Below are 26,168 nucleotides of genomic sequence, written 5' to 3'. Positions count from 1 at the left end.
AGTTAGATACACTTGAAGCAGTTTTACATGAAACACTACAATGTTACAAGTGATGCTATGTACAATTCACAGTTTGTGGTAAAGAGAGGGACTAAGTGAACAGGTATGGAAACTAAGCTAGCAAACCAGCAAGCATCTTTGACCAGCCTTTAAGAGGTCCTTCTAATCCAACTCAGTTCTGCAACAGTTGTTTAAGCTAGACTGTAGATTTTCCCTACAAAGGGATAGTATTGCTGTTAATTTTAGCTTGGCTAGCCAAATACTCATTTAGATGCTTAGCTCAAATGGTTCTGTATTCTAGTCTTAGATGTCAAACTGACAACTAAGAGTCTGTATCCAGTACTAGTGCCTAGATTAAAACAGTAAGTTTAATGGCCAAGAATTAATCCATATTCTTTTAAAAACCTAGGAAATTTGTTCTAAATGAGCTAAATATTCCCCCCTTCTAATTTAGTTCCCCTTGCATCAGTTACCTCTTACATTGAATGGGAGGAATGAAGTTTATGAAGACAAGCACCCAGCTTCCACACCCTTGCAGAATGGGACAAGAGGGCATCTTTAGACTCAGAAGTATTGACAAACTCGAGCTGGCCATGGGCTAATGGGATGAACTTCTAGTAAAAACTTACTGTTCGTAGAGTGAGTCAGCCTAGGAGACCACTCAGAGCTGGGATTGTATATTTTACTGAAGGGCAGCAAGTGCTTAACAGGCCTGACGCAAGAAGTTATAGCATGGTCTTAAGTCTTGCGGTAAGATAGCACAAGACAGAAATAACAATTCTTAGCAGGTTCTGAACTCCTAGCGTCAGCTAGGCCACAGGATTGAATTTTGCAGGACAGAATCAACAGCCACACTTACATTCGTTTGCTATGAAGAGTTGCTTCTTTTTAATGTCATTAAAGTAACATCACTTGAGATACTACAGTTTATAACAGTGTAACATCCATAAGTTTCTGCATTTCCAGTTGGGACAAATAATTCTTAGCTTTTTTGCATTACAGAAAGTGCAAAGAAGGTTTATATACAAGACAAATTGTATGACTGGCTGAATTGGGTACTAAGGCTATCTTCAAGTTGATTTTTATAGCTCTCCAGTTCAGCAGCTGCTTAGGCATTTAACAATACTGTTTCAAGTTTATACTTAGTATGAACAGAAAGACTCACACATCAGCCATCACCACTGGCCAAGAAAGTAGCTGTTACAGTCAGTTATAAAACAACTGATTTAAGGTCTGTTAGTGAAAAGGTTCATTAGAAAAGGCACTGTTTTCAAAGAGATGGAGGACTACCTCACATTAATGGCACAGAGGGGGTTTATCTATTCACAAGGAATCTAGGCATGGAGTGAAGCCATGATTGTTTTCTAACATATTGGAAACATGCCACACTACATTGTGTGACAACTCAAAGTGAGCAACATCAGGGACATTCACTGAAGTACAAGCAAGAAGCCTATCTGCTTGTTCCATTTATCTGCCAAGCCACCTCAAGACAAAAAAAGCAAACCAACCAACAAAAAAAGTATCCAAGTAGATTTCCCTCCCTGAAAAATAATGCCATATTAGCACCAAGACAGTATTTAGTGTCCATGACGACCTGGCTGCTCTGCAGGAAGTGCTTCAGCTTATCTGACTCTATAGCATAGACCTCCAGTACCCTGGGACCCTAGGAGTTCTGTTACAGACCAAGTTTGCTCAGAGTTCCACAGCCCCATGGTTATAGTCCCTTTATTATACACTTACGGTGGAGTGCTAGTTTTACTATTTGGTGAATAGGCAAGTATTGGATTTTTTCCTACCATACATTCTAACCTCCTTGCAGCTCAGAGACCAAGTCATATGTCCAGTCACCAATTAGAAGTGAGTAGTGTCCACCTAACTTTACAACTGGCTGCTGTTGTGGTAACATGCAACTGACCTAGTTGTTTAAGATGTGGAATTTTAGCTACTAATTCAGTTCCCTCATGTGAGGGCAGCATTTCTTCCCCAGGTACATTCAGTTCCTATATTATAGGACAGTAAGTGCTACAGAAATAGGAATTGAGGTGACCAGATTTACAAGACAGCATGACTTAGTGTTGCTAAGCTCTTCCATGGAAGACTGCCAAGACTAAAGTAAAATTACCATTCACCAATTTGAACTGGGATGTCTGGCATGAGTCCAACTTCCCACTTGTTTTGCCCTGAATCACCTTCACAGCATGTTCTTTGAGGGTTCATGTTTCAATTCACCTGGACATGTTTTAGATTACAGACATTGTGGAACAGCAGCAAGAGTGGCAGACAGCAAAATGAAACAAGTAGAAAAGTCATGTTGAGAAGAGGTCCAGTTAATCCATTTGTCCTTTTCTGGTTATGCCTAGTATGATGAAAAAGACTTAAGGTTAGAAGTAATAGTTTTACTACTTAAACAAGCTTAGAGCTTCTAAGAGAAGAAAACTAAGCGATAAAAACCAACACCGAGCTTCTGTTAGAAGCCAGACAGAGTACTTCAGGGGGAAAAAGCTACTATGGAATAGGACTAGAATTGCTAGTTTGGCAGCTCATGTTCTTCGGTCAAACAAATCAAAAATCTTCAGACTTACATTAGTCTTCAATGACTAAGGCTCTCATAACTACACTTACGTTTTCACTCTCACTTTGCATATAAAATCTGAATATTTAGGAGACAGCTATATGGTGCACTGTGTGATAACATTGCACTAAAGAGATACCTGCAGGAATTTACTCAGACCCTTGGAGTTCTGCAGCACATTTTCTTTCACTGAGGAAAGTTAATCTCTTGTGGCCTTGAAATCTAAGTTCACAGAAGACTTTGATCCTTGTTTCTAGAAAAGTGATGTTGATTAGGTTTAATCTAGGAAGAAGCTGAGTAGAGGTACTCTAGCAGAAGTGTTTTTACACACTGGGTGAGTGCTTGCAGTACTTCCTAAGGGGCATTCAAGCTAAGCCAGCATAGTTGTTTTCTAGGCAGCTCTTTGGCACAGGTTTTCTGAATAAAGTTCAGAAAACAAAGTAAGGTTGTCTTATTAGTGGAAGACTTACCTGATCTATGCAAATGGGTTGCCAAAAGGATCACCAAATGGACCGGAAGGCGGTTTCTGAGATTCCTTCTAAGAGAAAGACCATAGCTTATTAGTAGATTTTCAAGTTTTACCAGTTTTACTCTGCATGGTTTTATCAGCTAGTTCCTGCTCAAAACACTGTCTGGAAAGATGCTCCAGAGTGCTTGCTATGCGAGTACCAAATATACTGCTTTGATAAGAGAAACACAGTCTAAAGCCATGCTGGCAGTTATTTACTAATCTGAGGCAAGGTATCTGTTAGAAAGGCCACGTGTACTTAATGAACACTCATTTGGAGTTGAGCCAGTATAGTCATGATGAGATCCATTTTAGCCAAACACTAAATACCATAAGTCAGCATTCTGGAATTACTCCAGAGTTTCCATTCAGGGCTTCAAATGCCGTGTTCCAGAGTGATGTGGTTAGGCCACTTCTTCCACTGGAGGACACCAAACGTAGGAACCTCCCATTTGTTGAATGAGAGCTCTACACAGTCTGCACGCAGTCTATTCTGCGGAGGTAAACACAATCAAGGTATGCCTTTTGCAGTTATGTTATTTTACAGTCTGTTCTAGAAGCAGCTCACAATACAGGAGCTAAGGACTCCCCAGTAGGGCCTCCCAGCTTGGGAAACTGGCTATGAATCCAAGCCAAACGCAAGAAGGCTAACAAAGCACGATTCCAAGTAATGCCTCACTAGACTACATATTAGCCTCAGATATGCAAAATATTTTGTTCCCTGGCCTCTAAAACCAGAGCGGACTGGCCCTCAGACTTCCCTATCATGAAGGGAACCATGCTTTTTATTACTTACAGAGGAGGTGCTGAAAACGTCCGTTTTAGGTTGACTTTCAAACAGGCCATCAGCTGGCAGAGCGCTCTGTCGGGGAACAGGCTTTGGAGGTTCTAGGTAGAAGAAACATACTGCTGCATTACTAAAGGCTTTTAGACAAGTACTCAGCCCTGTCTGTAGAGCAACACCCCAGCTAGTCTAGTAGGTATTGCTTTGAGTGGTCCAAAAATTGTGTCTTACTTTTAGTTCAGCGCATTTATGCTAGACGCTACTTCTAACACTGTGCAGACCTAGTTTACTTGCACGGCCTAGTCAAGTAATTTAGGCACTAGGTGTCAGTGTTTGGCCACTGCTCCAAGTTATGCTTTTTAAAAAAAAACTAGGGGAAATAATCCTTGAATCCACCATTTCAGGGACTAAGATGATTTATTAGTTACATCAGACAGGGCTAGTGGTCAGCCATCCTACTCCCTGAGCAGCTATACAAGCAGAAGAGAGACTTTACCAGTCATTTTGGCAGACAGCTTGCTAGCTTCCAAGTCATCATGATCTATACTATCTTGAGGAATGCCTACTTTACTACTGAAATAGCTGCTGAAAGCTCCAGAAGCACCTGAAAGGCTTTGCTGCTCTCCTCTCCTTGCTGGTACTGCAGGTGGCTTTGTCAGCTGGAAGTCTTTGAACATTTCCTTGACATCCTTCATCTCTCTATCACCAAGTGGATCCAGAGCAATAAAGGCATCACTCTCTTTCTTGGATAGCTCCTTCTGAGGTGCAGTTCTAGGTGGTGGCTGAGGCGGGCTAGTAGTTGTTGACATGGAAGGCAGTACAGATGGTGTCTGAGCAGGTAGTGTTGAAGGTGGGAATACGCTACTCTGGAAGGGATTTACAGCACCAGCTGGCTGTGCCCATGAAGTAGATGGAACTTGTGCTGGCTGTGCCCACAGACCAGGGGACTGAGAGGGTGCTGGACCAAAAGATGCTGGCTGGTTCCAGCTTGACACTGCTTGAGTACCAAAGGCAAGTGGTTGAGTAAATCCTGTAGGCTGAGCAGGCATCATAGATCCAGGAAAGACTGATGCAGCCTGAGTGAAGGCAGAGGTCTGTGCACTCCATGGGGATGAAGTTACTGGCAAGCCACCTGGGAGGAAGATTGTTACACAGCGCTCAGCAACCTGAGAACTCTAAGCAGAAGTGTATTGATTCCACTGTGGGTACCAGCATATGCTCTTTGCAAAAATCTGTTGTTTTACACTGAAAATGGAGGCATTTGGCAAGAGGGAGAGGAGAAGTCTACCTTTTACTCAGCTCCATTTCAGTCCTTAATGGACCTGAGGTTGATAGACAAGCAATAAGAGCATACTTAGTCCTAGCAGCATCTACTGTACAATTACTGCCAGGTAAGTCTATAACACTAAGACCTGACACACTTGAATCTTGTGCAACTGAAGTAGCAAGCTATCCTTGAAGTTTAAGCCAGAAAAGCCCAGTTCCAGTTAAGAGAGCAGAATTTAGGGTTCTGTTCACAGACTATGTATAGAGTCCAGAGTAGACAGGGAAAAAAAAAAAATCACATGGGTTAGGCACTGTACATGAAGTAAAGGGGAACTAGAACCACTACGTTGATATCAACAGATATCAGACTAGAGCAAGTTTCACTTTGTGAACTAACCTAGACCAGCCAGTGGAGGCGCTGTGGTAGGACTTGTTTTGAAGAGGTCCAGTGGGCTAGTTGGCACAGTTCCTGGCTGTGCCACTGAAGTCAAACCAAGGCTCTCTGTAGTTGGTGCAAACAAGTCTGAACTAAACAAGTCACTTGATGCAGTCTGGAAAGAGAAAAGCTTTTGTGAGAATGCTTGGCCAGGCACTTGCTAGCAAGATCAAGACTCTAGTCTGGAACTACATAAGCTTTTGTGACAGCTACTGCAGGGCAGCAAGCTTCAATTTAGAGCTCAAGCACAGAAGTCTGAAACCTCACCATTTAGTTTGAACATGTATTAATATACATGGTATTTAAGTGGGCATAATCTACTATTGACTTGTAGTGACCGTCAAAGAGCTAGCTTAGTAAGCATCACTCCCATATGAACGTTCCTGCTCAGTCTGCAATATCCCTTGCAGATATAAAGCTGTAATTATTTGAAGTTGCTTCAGTCTATATGGTACATAGCAGTTGTATCACGGCCACTAACCAAGCTTTGCACTGCAAGAGAAATGCAAGAGAAATGCAACTGACCTGGAGCCACTTCTGCCATCTAGTCAGACAAGTCAAGATGGCCTTCAGTAGGCAGATGCTGTGAAACTACAGAGGTATCAGTAAACTAGTACTAGTATTCCATTCTCATGGAACCACAGGTAGACAGGCACACAACTATCATAGCAGGTTCTGGCATTATATCAAGTATCAATATACATCACAGAATACTTACCAGACCTTTACAGAAGTATGGCAGCATTAAGGAAAAAAGTATATATAATTTAGTGATTCTAGCTACTATGAAGCATTCATGAAAGTTAGAAGATACCATGGCTGCAGAGAGGTTAGAAAAAGCATGGTAGGTAGAAGAGTAGTAGTTGTGTTGTGAAGCTGCTTAGCCAGTAATATAGCATTGAGAAATGAAAGCTTCCTTCACCCAGCTTCTCTAAGGGCATGCATTTCACCATTAATTACTTGAAGATTGTTCACCTTGACAGACCTCCTTCCTCTTCCTGGCTTGGTACTTTGTGGTGGTGGGCTAATTGTTATAGACTCATGTGACATGAGCTGGATATTGCTTTCAGAATCCAGCTTTACTCCATTCTGCAGAGATACTCCTTTGGAAGACCCTTCCACAAACAGGTTTGATGGGGCTTTAAGAAAGCCATTCTGTTCTCTCTCTGGTACCCCATTTGGGGTTCTTGCTGCAGGCGGCTTACTCTCAAATGGCCACTGGCTTGTGAGTGCTTCTCGTTTGCCAGTTCTATTAGAAATCTGGTCAAACTGTTTACCAAAGTAGTCAATATCACCATTTGAAGCACCATTACCCACCGGTGTCAAGGTACTCAGACTTTCCTTCTTCTGATCAGCAGATTTTAGAGAATCAAATGAAGGCTGTGCAGATTGGTCTGGTTGTGCGAAAGGATCATCACTGAAAGGGTCTGGATTAGGTGTGGGAAAGAAGCTGAGATTGGCAGAAAAAGAAGTTTCAGGCAAGAAAGGTGGCTGTGGCTTTGGTTGTGGAAGAGAGGTTGTGATGCCATTCAAGAAGAGATCCTCTTTTGTAAAAGTCTGTTTGGTCTCAATTTCAGAGTTTAGATCCACTAACAGAATCTCTTTAGTTTCCTATTTGTTCAGAAAGAAAAATAAAGTTAGTTTTATGTATGGACTTGCTTCATAGTACAGAAGTTCAAAGAAAGATAGCTGTAAGTGGAAAGACCCTGGCACCCAATACTTGACTCTGACAGCAAACACTGGATCAGTATGAAGTTATATGGCTTGTGAAACCAAGCTTAGTGCAAGACAGGCACTGCAAGCCATCATCAAATCAAAGCTGCTCGGCTTCAGAAACTCAGTGTTAAAAGTATCAGTTTTAAGATCTTTTAGTTTGATACAAGACCCTTGTGTTGCAGGGCTTAATGACTACAGTCTCTAGACTAATGATACTTAAGCTTTTGCTGGAGTCAAGCGTTCACAATTGAGTCCTTTGTTCTAGTCCTTTGTTTTAACTAGCTGAAGTCACAATAAGGCAACATGATTTCACAAGTTAACAGTCTTGCCTTCTGAGTAAGATTAGAAAGTATTCACAAGTGGAGAAAGTTAGTATTCTGTCTCTCCACTGAGCAGGCAGTAGAAGGGCACCAAGACTTGAGTCACTTGGTGGAGTGACACCTATTGCAACATTGCAGATTGTATCATTGCTGATTGCAATGGAGCATTTAGCGCTAGAGTAAACTGGTAGGATTTTTAGTGTCGCATTGAGTTGTGATAAAGCAAATTCATACTTTTGTGGAGTAAGGCCACATCTTGATCTAGGGCCACCATCTAGACTTGCCAGGAGTCCTCTCTAGGGGACTTATGTAAGGATTCACTTATCTTTAAGATGAGCTTTAGCTTTAAGTGTTTTCAGCTGAGTTTCTGTAATAAGCCCCACAGTAGAAGCATATACTGCTAGTACATGTTTCTAAGACACCTCACTAACAATAGAGAAGCGTCTCTGCCAACTAGTCTCAAGTTACTCTGACAGATAAGTTAAGAGTGGCATTAGCTACTCTAGTTAGTAAATAGGTACTATTGTATTAGTGTCCTAAAGCTATATTGATCATAGCTAGGCAAATGTCTCAGACTAGAGAACAGGACTAACAGAGTGAAATAGATCTTAATATTAGGATCATTTTTGCTTTGAGAGGAAGCTTTAAGACAGTTATGCTAGTCTCTACTTACCGTGGGACTGCTCACATCAGGAGGCGTGGACATATCCCCAAACAAGTCCATCTGGTCAACTCCCTTGAAACCAGAAATATTGAAAGAATTTGCATCTGTTCTTGCATGAGCAAGAATTAAGCATTAGGCAGGCCTACTGCAGACACACAAATACTGCATTTCCCACCTAATGTGGGGTGGATGTCTTAATAAGAACTCCTTGATGGTATTAACATGACGCTCTACAGATTCACCTACCAGTTTCAGTTTGTCAGCTTGATCAGCAGGTAGTGCTTCACTACCATTCTGAAATAGATGGATAACAGTGTCAGTGATGAGGAGACTATCAAAACTTGCCTTAAGCAAGGGACTTTCATGCTTAGAGAGTAAGTGACATAGAAAGGACATATGGGAGATCACTATTCAATATTAACTCTATAGATCCCTTTTACTCCTATTTCCAGTGGAACTGGGCCTCTCATGTCACCCCTATACTTATAGCAATATAAAGAAGTCAAAGCTACCTGTATCACAGCAGCATACATTTTCACATGAAGCTGAGCTGAAGTTTGACTTACCTCAGTCTTATTGACTTCTTCACTCTGGAGAAGAAAAGAGTATTTTAGCATCTAGATGTCAGGTAGGACATGCAGAGTCTTTTCCTTTGGGTAGCTTACCAGATACGTGAGGTCTTTAAACTGCCAAGGTTAGAGCTACTAATCACTGGCCTCAAACAATCCCAGCTCTAGACAGGGACTTCAATGTCAAGTCTCACAAGAGCCCACAAGCCAAGTCAGAGCTGCAAGAGGCTTTACTTTTATAGAAGCTAAATTAGCTTGTATAGTTTTACTTGCCTTTTTCTTGTCTTCCTCCTCTTTTTTCTTCATATTATATATTAGCTGGAAGAGGTCCTTAAGATCAACAACTAGAGGCTCAGCCTGGGGCAGAAGGAAAAGAGATCTTAGGCTATGTACTATTCTGAAACTTGTTTCAGTAGAAGTCCAGTGAGCCAAGCACGCCTAATTGGTGCAACAGTAAGGTTCAGAGATATTAAGAAAACCAAGAGTCTAAAGGACCATCTACTCTCTGCATAGAGGAGACCATGCAGTGTCCAGGGATAGTTGTAGCACAAACAGCCCAGAGAAGTTATCAACTCCAAGGAAAGTTATGGTACCTTCTGTTAAGCCTAGTTTAACAAAACACAAAACAAAAAAAAACCTCCACACCCCACAAACACACACAACACACCACACGCACGATACCACACACCTTCCTAAAAGGATGTAGCATGTGATTTCACATGCACCTGGCAAGCCCTAATCCTGTTTCCTCAGAAGTGCAAAGGACATCCAAGCTCTTTGGTAAGAGTCTCACAAGAAAAATCCCAGTTTGTCATTCCCCTACTCTAACACTGAACCTAGAGAACACTTTTATAACTAGCCCTACATTTAAACACGGTTTGAACAACACAGTGAGGCAGGCATAAGGCAAGACTGCCACAGCCTTAAGTGTGTGGAGCAGACTAGTCTGAAACAATATCTGTATCAGAATGAAAATTTAGAGTGAACAAGAAGGGAATGGCATTCCCTGCCCAGGAAGGCCCTATTCTGAGCCACCTATTAGCAGCTGGCTAGTGTTTTGTGTTGTTGCCGAGATGGTGATAGGTTAACCTATCTTACTCAACTGATTTGGAAACGTTGCTTGAGGCATAAAGCAGCTATATCAGTGTCTAGAGTAGGACAAGTCCTGTCCAGGCACTAGGGGCACCTCTAATTTGATCAAAGGATCTGTTGAACAGGTCTCACTTTGTTTGACTGTGAGCATCATGTTCTTACTCAAGGGTTCTAGACATGCAACTGCATGAAGAGAAATTTCAAGAGTTAACTTCCACAAACAGTATAGCTGCAGCAGTCTAGAGCTGCAGAAGTCCTGCTTAGCCCCCAGCTAGAAAAATGTGGGTGTTAAAGACAACAAGTAAAGAGCCATCCACAGCTTGTCTAAACTTATAGGCTGGCAAGCAGCACCTCATGGTGAGGAGCTCAGGGAGCAGATTCCCCTCTAGAGCACAGAGAAGGCTTTAGTGCTTGAGCTGTGACTCCAGTGAAGCCACTACAATACAAGACTAATCAGCTATTAAAACAAGCTTAGTAACACCTTCCTAAACAGGGAGCCTTGCTGAAGCATGGCACTATCAGCCCTACCTGTAGGGACTCTGAAGCGTCCAACATATCCTCTAAGATCACAGGCAACGATATGTGGATGAGAAAATTCCTGGTTTGGAGTTCTGGCTCTTCAGGTCAGTTGTCGCTAATACACAATAAACGTCTAACTAAAGCTCAGACTATTTAGGAAGCTGTATAATAATCTCAGTAACTTGTTTATAATATTGCTTATGTACAGCTTCAGTTTATAAAGAAGCTTTAAAATTCTGCATACAAGACTTCTGCATTGGAGGGAGCTCATCGCAAGAGTGTCAGTACTCCTCCCAAGAAATAACTGTAGGAGGATGAGACATGCCATCCATTGGTCCTAAAAGCACTATTGCAGTGGAGTAAGCCTTGGTTTTCAGTATTGCCAGAGAGAAAGCATCATGAAAACAGATTAGTGAAGATCTAACTTTCTCCTACTAATTTTGGGTGAATCTGTGGGTGTTCAACTCTGATTTAGTATTCACATTGACATCAGGCCACTGCACAGGAAGTCATGACAATAGCTCCAGTTTATCTCACTAATGACTTCCATGGTGGATGGACAAGTTTAGCAAGATTAACCACAGTAAGCAAGGCTACTTCAGTGTAGTATTCTGGACTATGAAGAAAGCTGAACAGGATGAAAGCCACTGCTGTACAGTAATGCCTATTGCCCTTCTCTAGAGGAAGGATCTTTCTGTGCTGATGTTCCCTTATATCTCATAGGGCTACCAGTAAAATTCTAGACATTTATCAGATGTTAAGTGTGTACACTATAGCAAGTAAAAAGCACCTTAGATCCATACCTGTTGTGCTGTTTTTATGGCAAAAAATTGGTGCTGGCCTTCTCCTCCACAAATATAGCCAAAGGCACGATTGTCTGTTACATCCCGAGCAATAAAGGAGATTTTGTTCACTGGATGCTCATGCTCTATGACCTATAATCAGGAAAAAATTAAGTACCTGTTTGAACTGCAGAAGATACTACAGCTGCCCTTCTCTATAGTCCAGATGAAGGAGATTGCCAGAAGGCTCCAGTTTAAGACTTAAATTTTCAAGTTTTGACAAACCACAGTAGGATAGTCTCCTGCCAGAAAGGCAGCCACGTTACAACCTATTCCACTTGCAGAGTCTTAAAGAGGATCCTATTCCCTAATGCCATTAGGCAGTCTAGTTCAGATTTGTCTAACTCCCAAGTTTGACAACCTTTTTCCTAACGTTTGGGAATCACGTTAAGACAATGGAGTCATTTCTTACCCCGGTTTTCTCATCTATTATCTTGATACCAGAGAGGGAGATGTTCACCCAGATCTTCTGTTTGTGCTGACCCTGGGAACGGGCTGCCACTGCCATTCCCTGAAGAGAATCAATATGGAAGTATTGATAAGAGTTCCATCAAGTTTTGTGCTTTAGCTTGCCTCCTTAGCGTTTCTCATGAGCCTTTACTGTGCCTGTATTAGTATTATTCTAGTTACCACTATGCAACTCTGCTGTTAGAATAACATTGTTCTTGCAACATGCCTGACTACGTTAGAAGTGACACCTTAGAAGCAGATTTTAGTTTTCCTTTGTTAGTGTTTAGGAGCTTTAAGGCTTCCTATCTTAGTTCACAAGTCTGCTGCTGAAGCAGCATCCTTACCTGGTCAATACAGCTTCCTGACCTCATTGAGGCTATGTGAGGATTCTGCTTTGCAGCAACAAAGATGATTCTACTTTTGGAATTTTTCATTTCTTCTTTGGTTTTATCTATATCTCCAAGCATCACCATTGACATAGAATACCAGCTTGTACTTTGGGTTCTTATATGAACGTGCACAAAGTTTCCCACTCCCCATCCAAAACCCGAGTTTGTTATTTGTGATAAAGTCCATGCTTTGATATCCAGTATGGAAGATAACAAGAGACTCATTATGAAGCATTTCCAAAGCATTAGAGAGGCATGAACTGCATTTAAGGCCACTGTCCTTTGAGCAAGGCATTGCAGATTTGGAAACGGCTTCTGTCTAGGGTAGTGCTGTCATTTCTTGATGTTACCATTAAACCATATTTGTAGTTGTGCCAAAGTGACATTTGATCTGCCTTCTGAAGGCAGATCAGAACACATTCCTCACATTACCAGCTCAAGCCTTTACCTTCAGCTTCATCATTGAATCCTGACTCATTTTGTCTCCTCTTGCTTCTGGGACATCATCAATGCCAATTAGTTTAGCTTTGTATCTTACACCATCACTTTTGAATCTAGCCAGGAGAGATTCATCTGTCTTTTCTGATCCTGGAGATAGAGAAAAGTTAAAAAGGTCTAAGTTGCGGCTTTGAGAGCCTTTTTCCCCCGCCTTTTTTTAAAAAAGGAAGGACACCAGCTATTACTATGCATTTAGAACTGTCTCTTGACCATAACCTACTCTAATCTTAGACCTTCCAGCAGTGTATACACACCAAGATAAATTTTTACTCCTTAAAGCCACAGTGCTCTTACAGAATTCAGCCTCTGTTCAAAGACTGGAGCTCAGTGCTTAGTATTTGGGGACTTCAGGACAAGCATTTGTCACATGACTGACAGAAGACTTAAGTATTTCTAGGGAACAGCCAAGTTAAGTATGATTGCTAGGCAACAACACTATCAAAAGTAGTACTACTTTTGCACTGAATGTTGAATAAGCCTTTCAGATGTTAGTCTCTAGTTGGTCTAGTATGGTCACATCTCCTCTTAGCCTGTAGAAATTTAGCTAATTCCTGTGCTAGAACTTTCCATCAACATTGTTAGCTCTGCAACAAGCCCTGGCACCTCCATCCCAACAATCACTCAGGATTTTTAGCTGCATTTGCTATTCCCTTCTTCCTTCAATTTTTCTGAACTTTGTTCAGAAGTCTTCTGCTTTGTTTTGCTCTCTATATACCCATCCTATTTGGAATGTGTACCTAGATTTTCTGTACTGAGATGTTTACATGACCTAACCTATCAGAAGTCTACCATCTGATCTTCAATCATCCTCATCAACCAAGTTCTCTAGCTTCTCAGAGCATGAAACTGTATTTATGTGCAGCATGTCACACCTCACTTGCTCTTGAGGAGAAAGTCTCTGAACACAGGTTCAGACTGATAGCTACCTGGATGATCCTGGGAGAGGAGTCACCTTGTCCAAAGCCTTTCATTTCCTCAGCCTCAAAGTCTTTCACCAGCCACATTCACTGAGCCTGACTAGTAGAACAAGAATCTAGAGAACTAGAAACCTAGAAAAAGCTTACAAAGGTTAAAGCCTGCCTTCTGGTTATATTTTACTAGCTTAGTCATTCCTTCAGTCAGCTTGAAACCTCAGCGTTACTTTCACTGTATAATGAGACTGATACTAGTTTTAGGCAAGTGCAAGAAGTTTAAGGAGAACTTTACTAGAAGAAGTATTCAAGTTCCTTACCTTTCTTTTTTTCCTTCTTTGAAGGCTGTGTTTTCGGTAGAGCCTGCTGCTCAGGCTGGCTGCTGATAGTAGTGGTTTCAGCTTCAGTAGACATTGTGAGATGGTGGTCAGCTGTGCTTGCTGTGGTTTAAATCCAAATAGCAATCAGTAGGCAGGCATAATATTTTACCTTGAAGAAAAGGTTGTTAGACCTATTGGTCCTTTTTTTGCCCACTTTAGTGAAGCCCACTAAAGCCTGAAAGTTTTAGCAGTATAGATCATATAAAGAGTGTGAATCACTGCCTGTTCTTTTCAGGCCACAAAGAACATGAGGTTATAGCCATTAGGTGATGAACCTTCATTCAATAATACTGAATCAGTACATCAGACTGACCTACATCTACAGGCTGTACTGGCATCATGTTTGAATCTGTCAAGCTTTATTTTTTTTACCCTTTAAAGCTATTTATAGCACCTCAGGTATTCTGCTACATTCTCCTTAAGCATTGCCAGCAGTGACTCAGTAGGATGGAAGAGAATGCAAGACATTTGCTAGGATCTGTTCCAAACATTCAAGATGGTACCAACATACTCAAAAGAAGCCATTAAGTCTTATTCATGCTTCTGTAAGTAATGGAAGTCTGAGATAATAACACTAAATAGGTAAAAGCAAAGAAATTCCTTAGGCTGCAACCCAAAAGTCTGTTCCAGGAAGGGGGGGGGGGGGAAAACAACCACACACCACACCCAGCTTTTCTGAACAATATCCAAATTATCTTAGAAGTCGCCCCCCTTCCTCCCCCCCAAAAAACCCACCCAAATACAGCCCACTAAGTTCAAAGGAACAATGGACTACTGTGACTACTTTTCACCTCGTTTATTTAAAAGGAGAGAGGATGGAAAGACAGAGTTATGGCCGAATCAGTAGATATTTACCCACTCCCATCTGGAAGGTTACTTATTTAGAAAAGTGGAGACAAATGGACAGGACAAAAGCAGAGCTAAAACATGCTCTCCAGGATTTGGAGCCATGACTTCAGGATGTTCTGTCCAGCTCCATTCTGGAAAGTAGCAGCAACCTGAAGGCATCGTAAGGCCTACCTGTCACTCATCCTACTTCTATGACTTAGCTGGAGAAGTTACTGTGACTATACAACATCACAGAGCTGAGTGCATCTTACTTTTACTTTAGAGTCAAATACAATAACAAATAGATATCCTAGGAAGTGGCAAATATGCACAAGCAAAGACCTCACCTTGGCAACTGTAAAGTGGCAGAACTTCAGGTTGCTATCTTTAAACTCTATTCACTCATGTTTGCCTTGAATCTCTGGAAGCCAGAGAATTTATTTATTTGCTTGCACAAAACTCTGAGGTGGAAGACAGTGAGCAAGGATACACAGAAGTTTCAGCTTCTCCACAGAAAGACAGGGAGCATTTGCAAGGATTCAACTGTTCTCAGTGTTAAGATTTTAATTGGAGAAAACCCAAGAACTTTCTTGTCAGTTTGTTTATAGGACAAACTCCCTACCATCATGCATCTTAGATCTGGCACAGCTCATCTCACCTGATGATATCTGTCAGGCCACAACAGTCATCCATCATACCTTTTGAAGGGCTCAATATTTTTAAGAATCAGTCTAGCAGGTAAGCCCCTTGCTCCAAAGGTGTAAGGATGCAGGGACAGACAAGAGTTATCTTAATACGTGTTAATACTTCAAGTGACTGCTTCCTACCTCTTAACTAAAGGGTCAAGACTAACATAAAATCCCCTCAGACTTTGCTTTAAATTTTCACTAAAATTACATAAATATGTATGTGTGACTTGAGTGAGCAGTAATCTAGTCTGCTTTGGACTACTGGAGCCTCAGCCACAGCCAAATCTGAGTTCTATGCTTTAGACCTAAGTTACAGCTGTGCTAGAGTGCAAGGTCTTTGCTACACTTAACTTCACTTTGGTTACTTGCATATCTGCAGATGCATGTAAACAGCATGTAGACCACACAAGCACTTTTTATTAAGATAAGCCAAGTTTATATTTATAGTTCTTGCTCTTGTTTGGAGGCTTCCTTTTGCAGTACTCAGTCCCTTAATGCTTCCTTATTCCTGCAGCCTGAGTAAGGCAACAAGAGACTAGAACTGTTTTTCAGAAAAGCTCAGAATTCAGGAGTAATAAAGCCAACCAGCATAGTATGGCAGGGTTAGAGATATGAGTGCTTTAACTCAAGGACAGTGCTGCCTTCAGTTACGCTTGCATAGCCAAGAGCAAAATCTTTCCTACAGCAACTATGTCTGTAAACCGTAAATGATGTATTTGAATCTTCTCCATGTAGATAAGTTCACTGTTATCACCAGAGCAAGCTTAACTACTCATTCCACAATTGTATGGTCCATTTTAATTACTATGCTAAATACACTGTTTCTTAAGTCTTAGACTGCAGATTTCCCCTTGATGTTACTATCCCGGGAGAAAAGTCTGTATCAGTAGATATGCACCATGTTCCGCTCACCCATTTACATTTCATTTTAGTCTAGAAAGGCATTGTTAACAGGCCATTGTTCACCATCTTCCTCCTTTCCTATAGTCACAGTTTTGTGAAGAGTGAGCACTGATCAGTCCTTAAGAAAGTGCCCGTTTCAGGCCTTCTACACAATGAAGATCTTCAGCTATGAAGTTATTATTTCTAGTCAGGTAACCATGCATTCAAGTATTAGTACTGAAGTTTCACACACTTACCCTGGGAATGTCAGTCTTAACACTTTGTTTAGACTCTGCTTTTGATGTTCAAGACTTCAGTAAACTCCCTACAAGGAGGGCTGTTGCCAGTGACAAGACATCCTTGGAATATCAGTTCTTTACCAGGGATTGAAGCACATTCCACACAGTTGACCTGAGCAGTGTTTAATTTCCCTCAGCTGAGGCAAATGCACCAATGTGCTGCCAACCCTTAATGGTTAGATTTAGTTCTGTGTAGTTGCACAATGGATTGAGAGTCTTCATCATGGCTGTAGTTTGTCATGAGATTTAAAAGCTGGGCAATAATCTTCTCTGAACAGAAAGGCTTCTTCCTCATCTACCACAGCAGACAAAGATAATTACCTTAATATTGATGAAAGCTTGTGTGAGACAAGGTTAGAAACACTGAGAAGTCAGAGCCAAAGATAATAAACTAAACATCTGCTCAGCAGTCTAATACTTTGTCCTTTTCACAGCCTGTGCTCCTTCTTTGTCCCTTGATACTGCAAGTACATGTTTCAGCTTAAGGAGTTACGGCATGTAAATATTAACCTCAAATTAGAATCTGAGAGGCCAAGAGAGGACAAGAGTAGCTTTTACTGCCAACGGGATATATTGGATTTGGGAAGCAGTAGTAACTGGAAGCACAGCAATAGCACAAGCATTGAACACACTTCCCCAAGACCATTTCTCTTTTCCCCTTCCTTTGAAGGTTAGGGATATTCTTCTAACCAGAAGCTTGTATCAGGACCTGCAGACTGCATCCTGAGAAATGTCTCTAACCATTAAGTTCTCAACAGAAGAGCTGTCTTCAGGAGGTTGGTAAACAAGCTCTCTACTTCAGTGAGCATGCTTCAGGACTTCAATTTTGCACACAGGAAAAGACTGCACAGGCTGACAGCAATACATAAAACGACTAGCAAGAGTCAAAGCTGTAAGCTAGTTATATTTACCAACAATGGACAATCTTGTCTAGCAGGATTCTGCTTGTTAAAGTAGAACAGTGCATTCATGTGAGCCCTGTATGACAGTCACAGCTATGCACAGAGATTTGCTAGATGTGAATGTATCACATTTTCTGCTTAGTTCCTGCTGTGCAGGTAGTACCCTGAGTAGCCCTATGCATACATTAATGAATCAGAAATATGAGTGTGCTATTCAGACATCTGCCTTTTGAACAAGCTCATTTGTGCGAGGAAGTTGAATAAAATAGGTTTTAAATTTTTTTTTTCATTACTAGAACACCCATTGCTCTAGCATCTGACAGCGTACAGAAGTTCATGAACAGATCCTCCTATAACACGACACAAGGTTACTATGATTTAGAAGGGAAATTATAGTTACTTGCTACCTAATCGAAACAATACCATTAGTTTGCTTCCTCTAGTAAGACAACCAAATTAGTCTGTTAGCTGTAGGCTATGCTAGATCCTGACATACCTGAAAGATATTAGCCTAACCTAGAGGTAGGGTTACATTCAATATTTATTGTTCACATAGACATGTAACAAGTACATGCTAGAAGAAAGTGGTTGAAGAGAGTTCATAGACATCTTGGGTACTATTCCTCTACAGTTTAAGGCAGAGTCTGGAATGTAAAAATGGCATTATTCGCCAGAAAATTAACAAAATACAAGCTCCTGTGCTGCCAAGTCTAACTCAAGTGCTTATGGTTAGTCTTGTAAGAGAACAAACTGCAAAGGACATTAGCCTAGCTTGTCTAATAAGGGAAACTATCAGTGATTCCCTCACCAAGGGAGGTCTAGGCTAGCAGTGCCCCCACACCATTCAGTTTCCCCACACCATTCAGTTTCTTCTGCAGTACTTTGAAAGTAGGGAGGCCAAGGTCAGTGGTTTTAGTCTAAAAATCAAAAACCTGTTCAGCTGCCTGGTTTAGACCACAGGTACTTAAACTTGATTTGTGGTAAAAGAAAGATCATTTGCTTGGCTAGCCCCCACCACCAACAGGACAACTGTCTGGCCTAACCTAGAGTACTTCTAGATTACTAGAACTTTACTTAGGGATCTGCTCAAATATTCTTTTTCCTTCCCCCTACATCCGTTAGGTTTCCTACTTCTTTCATGCAGCTTGCTTTAAGCCCTGTTTAATGTTCTGCCATTTCACTTGGAGGAGAACAGAGCAATACTTTGCAGAGATATTAAGACAGACCTATGTCAAGGGCTCCTTTGCCAACAGTTTCCTTCTGGAATAAACTACAGCTGTAGTTCTACTTACCCACTGCAAAATTAGGCATGCTGTATAAGGTCAAGGCTGCTGGACTATCAGTAATGAGAAACAGGGAGGGGCAATATTCATCCGCTTGGTGGGACAGCGGCGTGGTAATGGACATCTCAGGGAATACCTTCCTCGTGCTGCTCCTTTCCCTCTACCTTACAGAAGGGGTTGGATCTTTAATACTCTAGTTAATCATGTCAGCTAGAGAGATGTTAGCATTTACCACTGTTGGTACAAGATCATGCCTGTGAACCTCTATCCAGAGATCTTACCATGTCACTCAATCTGCCAATTGTTATTTTGATAGCTGAACAGAACAGTCGGTTCTTATGATATCAGTGCATTAGTCTCCTGTGTTGTTTGGTTCCTGGTTTAGGAACAAACCTAAAAAAATTCAAACTTAAAGTTCTTGAAGCCATTTTCTCCATACTTGAATTACTGGAATTAGTGACATAAACACTAAGTTAGCAGCTGGAACTGAGCAACCACTTCAGTTCTAGTGATGCATTCAGACTGGTACTTCTGCCAGCGTTCTAGTGTACCTACAACAGCTGTAGAGGTCTCAGTGGAACTCATGGCCAGTTTAACAAGACATGTTTGGTTAACAACTTGCTATGGTATAACTTGGCAACTACTGTACTCACTTCAAAAAGTGTTTGTCATAAGCTATTGCCATCTGGCCCACAGAAGGCTTCATCTCAAATTGAAGGGAACTAGCACTGTCATAGTCCTTTGGAAAGCCTTGCTCAGCCTCTGGACATCCTTGGACATTGAAGTTTAGACAAAATTTTTTCAGCTATCTCAGCTGATAGCTTGTTCTGGGAACCCTGCAGCATCTTGCAACAAGTCTCATTGTACTCTTTCCAACCCCCATGCTCAACACCTACTATCCCAAACTATGAATTCACTCCACAGATTAAAAATCCCTTCACCCTTAACATCAGCAATGGCATTAACTTAAACTCTTTTTTTAGAGAGACTGACCTTTCTTACAGATTTATTTAGTTGGTAATCCTTACAGAAGGTCACTAGTCTATTTCTGCAGTCCTTACAAGGAAGCTTCCACAAAAAGTTTCCTCATATCAATCTTCCAGAAAGATGGCATGCTTTTCAACATGTAAGCAGTGCTCCTTCATGCCACTCCAAGTTTCCAGTGCTGAAGCCCTGCAAGTCAGGGCTACTGAGCCAAGGTTCAGTTGTCTATTCTAACTATTGCTCAGGAAAGCATCACCTGACTACTCACAGGGTGGGGAATCTCAGGCAGGGTGTCTGCAGTGCTTACCGCTTAGTTTTCTATCAGTGCTATTTGTCAAGACTCACTGGATACACCAAGCAACCTGGAAGCAAAGCAGTTTGTCAATGCAGTGAATGCTTTCCTGAGATGCAGAACGTCCAATTAAAAAAAAAAAAAAGACAATAGCACAAACATTTCACTTCCAACTGTACTCCTAATTCTTTCCTGCCTAGGAAGACTGTTTCTGATCTTCTTACTAGTTGGCAAGAGTCCTTTACTGTGCTAATAGCTGTGCTTTTTAACTCCCTTTCCTCAGAGCAGAAACTTGACACATATTGAAGCTGTTATCATAGGTTATTTCAGCTGCATGCTGTCAACTGTCCAGTGCTGGCAGAGTTAGTCTTCTTTGCTGTTTGGGTGTGTGCAAACTGTACTAGGAGAGATTGTACATGTTCTGCATAGTTTATGCTGAATTTTAAGTGCCCTCTCCACCTGTTCACAAGTGTATCTGCATGAGAAACAGGATTTTCTTGTATTCTTCAGTTCACCCAGCTTAAGATCACAGTCATTTCCATAGGGTCAGATACTGCTATCTGTTTATTCAGAAAGTGCTTAACCAGCCTGATGATCCCATGAATAGCCAGAAACCTGGCCTTAAGCATTCATTTCGGTGATATTTGAAAACTTCCACCCAGCCCCCAGCTGCTGCTAACTTTTGGTTACGCGAGCTGTTGTAGCAGTCCTTGGTCACAAGAGAACGAGGATTGACTCATGCAGCAGATGTGAGTTATGTTCCTGGTACATCACTGGAAGACTGATGAGTCTATTTGTGCTTTATAAAGATAAATTCTACAGCAGATTCAGTCCTCAGTCTGGTAGTATGAAGCACACTGCTTGTTACAAGGGTTACTCTTGCCTTCAAGATTAGTCATTACAAGGGTCTTAGTTCTCTTGTGTATGCAGCAAGACAGGCAATGGATAACTAAGAGGCAAATCTAAGCAGGAGGTACAGAAAGACCTACAGTAGAGGTTAAAAAAAAAAAAATCTAAACATACAGTTTTCAAAACTACACAGCAGCTTGTTCAGTAGCTGTCCTATTGACCTCAGTCAGATTTCTACTGCAAAAAAATCACTATTTTGCAGTAGGTTTACCTGAAGGTAGTGGTACTTACACATGCCTTTCTGATTTGCACTACAGGAAGCTTACATTATTGCTTCTAAATTCAGACTCTGAATTAATCCTGAAAACGCTTCCCCTAACGTTCCAACTCTTCATCTGAATGAGGATCTTCATGTTAGATTATGAGGTGTCCTAACCCATCAGAAGGGTGCAAGGAGAAGACCAGGTGTCAGCCTTTCATCCTGCTTTAGAGTTCACCTTTCACAGGCCAGGCTACATGTTTGCAGATAGATCTGTCATTCAAAGCGCTAGAAAACTACTTCCTACTTACACAGCAATCTTTGTACCCCCTTTAAAGGGCAAATAGCCCCGTTTATTGGGAGCACAGAAGTTACTCTGCAAGCTAGATCTGTAGCTTGCAATATTAATGTTACATCCTTAGTGTTCCCTACTTATCCTGTCCCTCCCCAGGGAGAAAGCCTCATCTCTATGTGTTTCAGCTACAGGAGAGGTATATTATAGACTTCTTGCAGGAGGAGACTTGCAGTCATGTGATGCATGGGCATTGAGAGTTCAGTATATTCTGCTGGAGGAGCAAGTTGCCAGTTGATATTGTCACAAAGCCTCCTGAAAGCAGGGTAAAGGTCTGGTATCCTGTCTCTCTGACCTAGTGGTTCTCTTCGAGAGATAATCCTCATCAAATATTTCACTTCTTTTCATCTCATTGCTTAAGGATGCAACATGAACTGGCAGAGAGGCAGGAAATTCAGCTCCAAGGCCAACACACTGTCCTTAACTGGCCCCAGAGTGTTGGGAAAGCTTTGTGATTTAAGGTGACATGTACCAGCTACAGTGCTTTATTAGAAGCTTAAGAAAGCCTGGAGGGCATTGCAGCTGAGGAACTTAACCCTCAAGCATGCCATAGCACACGCAAGGCACATCCCTTCAGTAAAGCAGAAACTGGAATGCTCTATGCCCCCCCATCGACCTGGGCTGACAAGAGTTGGACAGGAGAAGATGCTTTGTTCAGCACTCAGCTGGCCAGCTTGTATGAACAAGCTAATCTAGTTTGAACTGGTACATCTTGTTTATTGACCAGACCTGCCACTAGTGAGCTATACTTCAAGGGTCTAAGGGTCATAAAGAAACTGGATGAACTCAGGCACAGCCTCAAAACCAGTTTCCTGAAGTTGGTTTGTTTTACCACTTACTGGAACTTAGACAACATATTCTACCTGATCCCTTTAACAACTCCAAGTCACATTTCTGTAGAGTCCATCATCCCTAAGGCAGAGAGTAGTAGCTTACTGCCCAATTGTGTTGCACAGCAGAAGCTTAAGACCTCTTAGTATTCCTCCCTAGGGAGGGAGGGCCTTGATTCTTTTGCTATTTCCTCATTATTTCTTTTGAGGAAACCTAGAAAGCAGGCAGGATTGCTCTGTTAGTACTGTTCCCAAAACAAGCTGGCTTTCTCTGGATGCTGAATTTAATCCCTTAGTTGTAAGAGCAATTCTATGTTTTTGAAGTGCTTACACAGCTAGCCATGCTGAATATAATTCATAAGTATTCCCAAGAACCAGGTTAACCTAGCAGTTAGGTTACTGGCCACACAGTGGTCCCAGTAGTATGACATCTACCATGTGAGAACAGCACCAATAGGAAAAAACAAAAAAAAGTCTGCAGGCCTGGCAACAGTGCACAATGACTGTGCTATATTATGCACTATTTACTACACATCTCAGGCTGCAGTTTTAATTCTGAACATCCTGGCCAAACACCAACCCATGATTCTCCCCACCCTGAGACCAAGTATCTTTAATTGCTTTTTCCACAAAGACCAAGCCTAAGAGGTTTTTTGCCATCCTCTGCATTTAATATCATACTCATCCATTTAGAATGCTTCTTACCATAATTGACCATGAAGTAAAAGCTTTACGTAAGAAGTATAACCACAGCATCCATTGGTCAATTGGCTCCAATAATTGGGTTATCTAGGTACTTCAAACAAGCACTACTCTTCTAACTGAGAAAGTAGGAAGTGCACTGCAGATGTATAGAGATACTAAAAAATTCACACAAGGCACCTATTAGAGTGGATAACCATCTCTACCTTCACAGAAGGAAACTGATGCCAGATTTTTGGCATCTGGCCCATCCTTCTAACTGATAGTGTGCTGTGTACAACTGCTGGTGCTCAGCCAACAGCTTTGTTTGAAGTAAGACCACAATAGATGAGAAGTGTTATCATGAGTCACAAGACTAGCAGAGTAGCACTTGTCATTCTGCTGGTCTTACTATCTGGAGTGAGACTACACATAGACACTGTTAGGTCCTCCTTATCAGAGCTAACTTGTCTATTTAAGACTCAGAACACCTGTCATTGGCTCCACTTCACCCTGAGCCTTCCTAATCAAGCCTCTACTCTGAGGAGTCACCTGACGCTCATTTAGCGCTTACATCTTTCTCATCACTTGATTCTCCACCCCCAAAGGCAAACACTAGTGAGTTTATATTGACAGAAATGACAGCTTTAGACTTGACCAAGTTCTCAGGACATTCAGGGAAGTTTAGAAGCCTGACCAGGCATCAAGAACCATTTGATTTGAACATGACCATAGTAACTCTTTAAATAGACATGGTGGAGGACCACTCTAGAAAGTTTCCTTCACAGCTAGGTGAGATTTGTTTTGGCTTCTGCTTTGGCCTTCCAGTCAGTCACGTACTGCCTCACCTTCCTCCTGGGAAGGTCCTATAATCACCTGATGGAAGCTGATCTGAGGACTTATCAGACACAAAGGCATGTTTTCAAGTTACTAGTGCCAGACAAGACTTCACAACCAGCTAGAATACATAATGTCATAATTACCTTGTTTTGCTTGAATCTGTATCTCAGTTTTACCTATCTACACAGGAGTTTCAATCCTTAAGCATACCTATGCTCGTTCCTCAGCCTGTAGCATACAAGTCTTTAGGCTTGCATGCTCTCAGATCCACAAGCAAAGAAAAACAAGGCTGTCCAAAATGGATTGGAAGTTACAGGAGAATTTTGAGTTAAAACACAGCCTTTTAAGGCAAGCTAACTTCATCAGGAGAAGATGAGAAGGATTTCTACCCCTTCTCCCAAGAAGTACTCAAGCTAATCCTACCCTTCCCCCTCCTCAGGAAGGAGTACTCAAGCTAATCCTACCTTATTAGCCAGTTATACGCTTCCATAGTAAAACATGCTAAGATTACTTGAGAACTGAGGAGTAGAGTTCTTATACCAGACCTCTGGAGAAGCTCTGCTCTGGAGAGGTCCAGCTGTAGTGACAACACCTTTATTTTTACTGCTCAGAGCAAAGGCACTGCCTTGGAACAACACCCAGCCTAACTGTCATCACAGGATGAGCATTAGAGGCTTGAAATCAACAGCTGAGAAGCTCTAGAGTTTCTCTGACAAGAGAGAGGACGTGTTCCCATTAGTCCTAGAACTCTTTAGCTAAACCTGTTTACTATGAACACAGCTCATATCTTGAGATTCACCAGCAGGTAAAATGAAATCAATGAAGAATGCTCCATCAAAACGAGAAACATGCTTCACTGCATCCTAACCCTTTCCTCTTCTCCTGCAGGAGAGGTTCTTTCATCTCAATTATTTATGTAAAATTTAGTGTTTATATACATAATTTTCTTGTCTTCAGCCCCTCCTCTTCACACACACAAAAACGCATGTTTATTTTGCTTTGAGCTCAAGCTTCCTCAGGGATCCGGCCCTGTTAGAGCCCAGAGCAGGATGCAGGCAGTTTCCACCCCATCTCAGCCAGGACACGTTGCCCGCTCAGGCACGGAGAACACTACCGATCTCTGCTCTCTCCACCGCACTCCTTCTACCGCGGCCAGCAGAGCCCAGGCTGCTGGGGCAGAGCAGCTCCCAGCGGGCTCCAAGCGTTTACAGGCTGCTGCCCCCGGCCCAGCATTGCCAAAGCCGCAAATCTTACTGCTTCGAGGGATGAAGCGCAGCCTAACGAGGGCCTTAGGAGCAGGGCTCCCGGGGAGACCGGGCGGCCGAGTTAGACGGAGCTGCAGCTCGGCCGCGGCAGGAGCCCCCGGCGCTGTGAGCCCGCACCGCGGCCCCGGCGGCCAGTGTCACGTCCCCGGGGAAAAGCGCCTCCCCTGCGGCCCCTCTTCCCCTTACCCCGGTGACAGCCCGACCCAGAACCCTCCCCCCGGGGCTTTGCAAGATCCGAGCCCCGCTTGCAAAGCTACTTACGGGCTAGATCCGTGCCGCGGCGTGCATGATCCGACGACTGCAGCCGGTAGCCTGGCTGGGAGCGAGGGCCCGGTTAAATATTCAGTTGTACTCTCGCCTTCAGATTATTTAGCCACTCACAGCGAGAGATATGGTTTTAATCAGATGCTGGCAGCTGAGGACTACCCAGGAATGTGCTATGATGTTTTTGCTGCTTGGTCTTGGCTACTCCCCCTCAACGTGTCGGTGCTCACAACCTTAACCCCTTCCGAGCCGCGGCTCCGGCTCCTCCTGCGGAGGGAGGGGGGCCGGGCTGGGGCAGAGCCCCCTCGGGGCCCCATCTGCGCCCGCACAGCGGCACCTGGGCCCGGGCGAGGCTGCGGGGGGCAGCAGGGGCCGTGCGGGTGCGCGGAGACCTGCCGCGCCCGCAGCTCGCAAGCGCCCAGGTGTTTTTACGCTTCTTAAGGATCCTTGAGAGGGGCCTGAAACGCTCTCTTAAGACCATGGCCCCCCCATGTGTCTGGGTGTACTCGTCTGTATAAACGTGGATGTGGTGATGGTGTTAAAAAATGCAAGCCCAGGCGAAGAGCTGTTTTTTGCAAAAACACCAAAACCAAAACACCACCCCCTCTCCCCCAAATCTGTGGCTGGCTGAACCAAAATATCGGGTGGGTGCAATTCAGGTTCTGGGTCACATCCAGACCTGACCTTTGTACTTCCCACTCATCTTTATTCAAACATCTATCGTGTTTTGTTTCCCAGTGCTGTACAGCT

At 42.5% G+C, this 26,168-nt stretch overlaps 1 protein-coding gene across 4 annotated transcripts; it reads right to left on the bottom strand.

Moving 5' to 3' along the window:
* Positions 1-860: 860 nt before the first annotated feature.
* LOC138064465 (disabled homolog 2-like) lies at positions 861-25,894 on the bottom strand. 4 transcript variants are annotated; one of them, XM_068927220.1, is made up of 15 exons: positions 25,416-25,894; positions 13,860-13,979; positions 12,579-12,718; positions 11,704-11,802; positions 11,253-11,384; positions 9,112-9,195; positions 8,836-8,859; positions 8,516-8,563; positions 8,279-8,341; positions 6,545-7,180; positions 5,531-5,684; positions 4,472-4,999; positions 3,880-3,971; positions 3,046-3,113; positions 861-2,359 (listed from the first exon to the last, which is right to left on the bottom strand). In XM_068927220.1, the coding sequence occupies exons 2-14, from the start codon at positions 13,951-13,953 to the stop codon at positions 3,051-3,053; spliced, it is 2,157 nt and encodes a 718-aa protein (XP_068783321.1). In that variant the 5' UTR covers positions 13,954-13,979; positions 25,416-25,894; the 3' UTR covers positions 861-2,359; positions 3,046-3,050. The 4 variants fall into 4 exon arrangements, with proteins under 4 accessions (XP_068783321.1, XP_068783323.1, XP_068783324.1 ...); XM_068927222.1 differs by having other exon boundaries at positions 3,046-3,110; XM_068927223.1 differs by having other exon boundaries at positions 6,887-7,180.
* Between the last annotated feature and the right edge of the window lie 274 nt (positions 25,895-26,168).

The sequence above is a fragment of the Struthio camelus genome, chromosome Z (assembly GCF_040807025.1).
Source record: "Struthio camelus isolate bStrCam1 chromosome Z, bStrCam1.hap1, whole genome shotgun sequence".
NCBI classification, from domain to species: Eukaryota; Metazoa; Chordata; class Aves; order Struthioniformes; family Struthionidae; genus Struthio; species Struthio camelus.
The sequence above is the reverse complement of the archived record's forward strand: the minus strand, read 5'-3'. Positions and strand labels throughout refer to the sequence as shown.

Bases quoted from the DNA above. Each gene is read 5' to 3' on its own strand.
- LOC138064465 (XM_068927220.1), bottom strand. From the start codon at position 13,953: ATGTCTACTGAAGCTGAAACCACTACTATCAGCAGCCAGCCTGAGCAG. The intron at 8,860-9,111 runs GCAAGTAAAACT...TTTCTTCTCCAG, and splicing joins AGGAGGAAGACAAGAAAAAG to AGTGAAGAAGTCAATAAGAC. The intron at 5,000-5,530 runs GTTAGTTCACAA...TCTTCCTCCCAG, and splicing joins GCCTCCACTGGCTGGTCTAG to GTGGCTTGCCAGTAACTTCA.